Source organism: Varroa destructor, unplaced genomic scaffold, assembly GCF_002443255.2.
Source record: "Varroa destructor unplaced genomic scaffold, Vdes_3.0 BEIS01000003.1, whole genome shotgun sequence".
NCBI lineage: Eukaryota > Metazoa > Arthropoda > Arachnida > Mesostigmata > Varroidae > Varroa > Varroa destructor.
Genome location: NW_019211456.1, coordinates 56238942 through 56243461, shown reverse-complemented (window position 1 = coordinate 56243461; position 4520 = coordinate 56238942). Strand labels below are relative to the sequence as shown.

Below are 4520 nucleotides of genomic sequence, written 5' to 3'. Positions count from 1 at the left end.
TATAATATTATCATCCATGTATTTCAGTGTTGCTTTATATAAGCTAGAAAAGTACACATACTGCGACAATTCGTCGAAAAAAACATGTTAGAAATTAATCAGAATCAACTCAATAGGAATAATTAGTGCAGAGAAAAATACATTTAAATTATAGTTTGTTCCAAAAAAAAGATCTTTCGTTTCTTTTTTTTTTGTAAACAGTAATAATAGAGGGGCTGGATTACCCTACTAGCTAAATAACTTATCGCCAAGCGAAGACTTTGTTATTTAAACGTGTACACTTCGATTTGTGTATGCAGCAATTTTGGGCTTGCACAGTATGCTTTCACAGGACCAATACCATGCGTCGATCGAAAACAAGGGGCAAGCGGCGGGCGCAACCTTTGAATCCCTCGTCAAAGCTTCAATGCCCAAACCCGTACCGTTGCTACCTGAAAATGCGACAGATACATCGAAAACAGCCCAGAAGGTAACATTTTCCATTTAAAAATAGTGACCGGTAAAAATAAAAAAAAAGTGGGTTCCGTTTTCGATGTGTTGCAATGCTTTAAGATGCAAGTTTTCTATACAGGTTCTGTCAGCTGGCTTTCAGGTAATGCCCTTTAAGGAAAGTAATGAATAGTCCACAATTATTTTGATTTTATTACTGCACAGTTGTTGTCGCGAAAGAAATTATACTCTGGGGTTGGGATCTGTGTTACTTTTCAAATGAGACCCATAATCGAAATAAGTGTTTATTGCCACCACCTCGTGTTTTAGTCATAAACAATTTAGGGGTTTATGAAAGGAAAGCGCTCTCTTCCCATTGTAGGCATTTTGTATAGAGCAAGCATTATTGTTGCGTACGGATTCGGAAGTTGGTATTTTACAATAATAGGAAGCAATGTTCAAGGACATCCCATATTTGCGTTCAATGCAATGCTATTATATTGTTTGTTGCTATTATATCGATATGTTATTATATAATGTCCATTATGTAATAACATATCGGATTTGCAGTTAGATTTTGTCAGAATGATTAGCGACTGAGTGTTTAACTGGAGTTACGGTAAGATACAACCTACGCATGTGTTTTTAAGTAGGTTTACAATGACGACGATGACATCGTCGAATTAAATTGGAATAACATACGAACAGTCAAGCGCGAGGACTTCAGGGTGCTCTTCGATGGCCTCAAAAGAAATACCAATCTAAGGAGTCTCTCGTTGGCCAATGTCAACCTGACAGATTCGACAGCTGAACTTCTTGTCGAGGCTTTGAAAGAGAACAAAAGTTTGCGCATCCTTAACGTCGAGTCGAACTATATCTCCGGCAACATGCTTAAGGTTTGTAAATCTAGAACAGCACCAAAACTCTGGATGATGTCTTACTTGAGGTAAAATGCTGGTATAAAGAAGGAGTTGTCTTAGATAATGGCAAAGAATATGGCAATAATTAAACCTTTCGTGTCATTTGTAGCATATTAAGTAGCATTTTGGGAAATTTTTATCGTATGTATACGATTAGGTAAAACTACTGGAAAAAGTTTCTCACAGCTTCGATTTTTGCATATACAGAGTTAGGAAAAGATATTTTCGAAGAATGAAGTTGCCGAAGTCAAAGGACATAATTTTTCCACCAGAACGATTAATAGAATCAGCGAAGTCCCGGCTATCCGGCTATCAGAGCTTAATGCGAAACATCTATAAGTTTTTCAATTGAAGCTATGAACCGAACTATACACCATATATGTATACTTTTCTACTCCTAAGCGGCATTTTTCCTAAATATCTTTACCCGATGTGAGTCTTTTCGCGTGTAGGATTAAAGTGTATGCAAGGCGAATTTGGCACACAAGTACAACAGAATGATGCCGAAGCGTCACGTCAGTTTATCTGTGTGCTTAACGCCTTTTTATAATGGCTGTAACATTGTTTTTCCAACATCCTTAGCGTGAGGTGGCAGCTTCCACAGAGCGTAATGCAAGGGGATGTATATTATATATTGTCGCTAAGTATCTGGGGAGATCTCAACGCACTCTGTCTTTCATCTATCGAACTCATTCGTTTACATCTGCCAGGCAGCATTTCGAACACGTAAAATATATCTAGTTATTACAACTTGGCATGCTAAGCTTCTTATACTTTCCTATGAGCGCGACTAAAGGTGATGTCACAAAACGATCGTACATTATACACCATGGTACTTTCCGGGCATTTTCCAGTTATTTACATAACTATGCTATTTAGAGATTGAACCTGTGGGCAGCGAGAAGCATGATATAGATCACAACGTTGCCTACATTTAGTAAACATCTGTAATCCGCATACGCGATGGTGAAGACCTGTACTGTATTGTGCGTCACTATTTGCCTGTTGGACCAATCAAGTCCGTCATAGTACTCCCCTTTAGTACAACTCTGGATCGAACTTTCGACTCCATTTTACTTAGCTTTATTGGAGTGCTGGAGCCGCCGACAACTTGAAGCGATGACGGAGGTTCTCAGAGATTAGGAGCGTCGCCACCTGAGGATAGGCAAATTTGGTACGGGTTCTCTGGTGTAGTTCCAGAGCTTTTGTGGGGTGCCAGACCTCTACTCGGCTCTGATGCCTGATATCCTTTACTATGAGGTTGTCGTAGGTTAAGATAGGCTAAGTACCGAGGATGTAGCTGCCAAGGACTTTCTGCATCTTCTTCTAATACGGTGAGAGAAATGTGAGCCTTTTTATACGAGATCAGCAACCCTAAATACGCGAATCGATTAACATATGTCAATGGTTGGTCAGGGAGATTTAGCACGTCACAACTTGTAAACTTGCTGCCTCTTTTTAAGTTCATTACTTCCGTTTTAGTCAAGTTGTTGAAACATAAAAGCGACTGCTTTCGTAAATAATAATTCGTTTGCGTAGAGGAGAACCTTCACTGTATTTTGGAGCCCACCTATCTTGTCGGGAAGATCCTTAAATAAGAGGACAAGGGCTCTAGTTATCAATCAGGAAAAATGCTCGCAGTTCCGATACCTCATCATCGATTGTAACCCTGTTTTCTTGAAGTATCGCTGCTATTAAGTTAACATGCTCGCGAAAACGCCGACGTCGATGACCAAAGCTGACTTACTCGAAGTGAGATCGAAGGTAGCTTTGAAGCCTACAAACATTACACAGTTATATTGCCTAGGGCTGCTTAAAATTCGTTCGACGTGGTTGGTGATCACTGATGAGATGGTATACGAGGAGAGCCCATCCGAGTCAAGCCACTTTTATAGATGATGCTCGACTTCTTGTAAGAGAATAGCCTTACACTCTGTCAGCATTGGACTTGTTAAAGGTATTTGCTTATAAATGTTTGTACCGGACTTCACAATAATTATACTTAATAAATCATATAGCTAGCTTACGTATGTGTAACTGCGCCTTCATGGATATCTATTTATCAGGCTGGAAAAAAATTCTCGCGAACTTCTTTTTAACCGAATAGAAAACACCACATTTTATATTCCCGCAACATTAGTTTATATATTAGCTATACCCCGTCATTGTTCACTGTTTTCTACTATTTTTCAACCAGATGATACACGCTATCTCGTCGGAAGATAGCGAGTTTCGTTTCAACAAAATTTTCCCATTACGTTTTTAGTCCTTGGTGCATAACTCAAAATTCTCGTGTCGTAAATGATTGTCCAGTGAACGGAAATCCGTCGGCAAAAGGTCCGGAAATACGAAGAATACAACAAAACCTCCTATTTGAGGTCTAGGAGGGCAATTTTAACGATTACTGTATGTGGTTCCTTATTGTCGATTATTTGACCTCGTTTTTCGTATTTTTTCCCTTTAGCGGCTTGGTCGGTGTAACTGGACTACCAATCGCTGGTTTATGATGACGTATAGACACCACTTATTACCGATGACAATTCTGTGCAAAATCGGTCATTGTGACCGCGTAATGCTTGATACTTGGCGAGACGCGGTGTTAAGCCGTAATTCCTTGTTGAATTTGTGAGGCAACCGAGTTTCAAATTTTTATCTAACCAAGGCACTTGAAATCGTTAACGCCGGTCACGCGGCTGCGGCCCACCTTATCGACTAATTCCCCATTTGTTCGTCGGCCGCCTTCCTTTAAAGGCACCGTTAGATGGTCGTCATCAAACTCAAGCTGTTGGCGAGACCGGGACGTCCTTTTAGTCCTGGATACTGTCTTTAAACTTTGCAGAATACTATTGAGCAGCCCTTAAAGAGGTAGCGTCGTACCGTACCCAAGGCAAATGTCCCAGGTGGTTGCGGCAGCATTTTGAGTTTGACAAAATGAATAAAATAGGAGGCGTCAAAAACGCCCGCATTTTCTATCTGGAACACCCATTTTTAGGAAGTTATTTCCAATTAAAAACGCATTCACAATACAGTACCGTTGCAGCATGCTAATAGAGCAGGAAAACGCTTAGTGCGTAAATGGTATACCAAAAATAAACAACAGTCGGAAAGGGTGGTAGTCAAAGGTTTATAGTAATGGTAAAAATCGCCAGGCTTATTGTAAATACTCTTATA

The 4520-nt window shown here is 39.9% G+C and overlaps 1 protein-coding gene across 4 annotated transcripts in view; it reads left to right on the top strand.

The window, feature by feature from the left end:
• tmod (tropomodulin) overlaps nucleotides 1–4520 on the top strand; it is a 27241-nt gene that overhangs the window by 18664 nt on the left and 4057 nt on the right. For all 4 annotated transcript variants that reach the window (XM_022797418.2, XM_086982564.1, XM_022797417.2 and 1 more), the window contains 2 exons: nucleotides 300–469; nucleotides 1083–1325. In XM_022797418.2, coding sequence (XP_022653153.1) covers nucleotides 300–469; nucleotides 1083–1325 — 413 coding nt within the window. The remainder of the gene's footprint in view (nucleotides 1–299; nucleotides 470–1082; nucleotides 1326–4520) is intronic.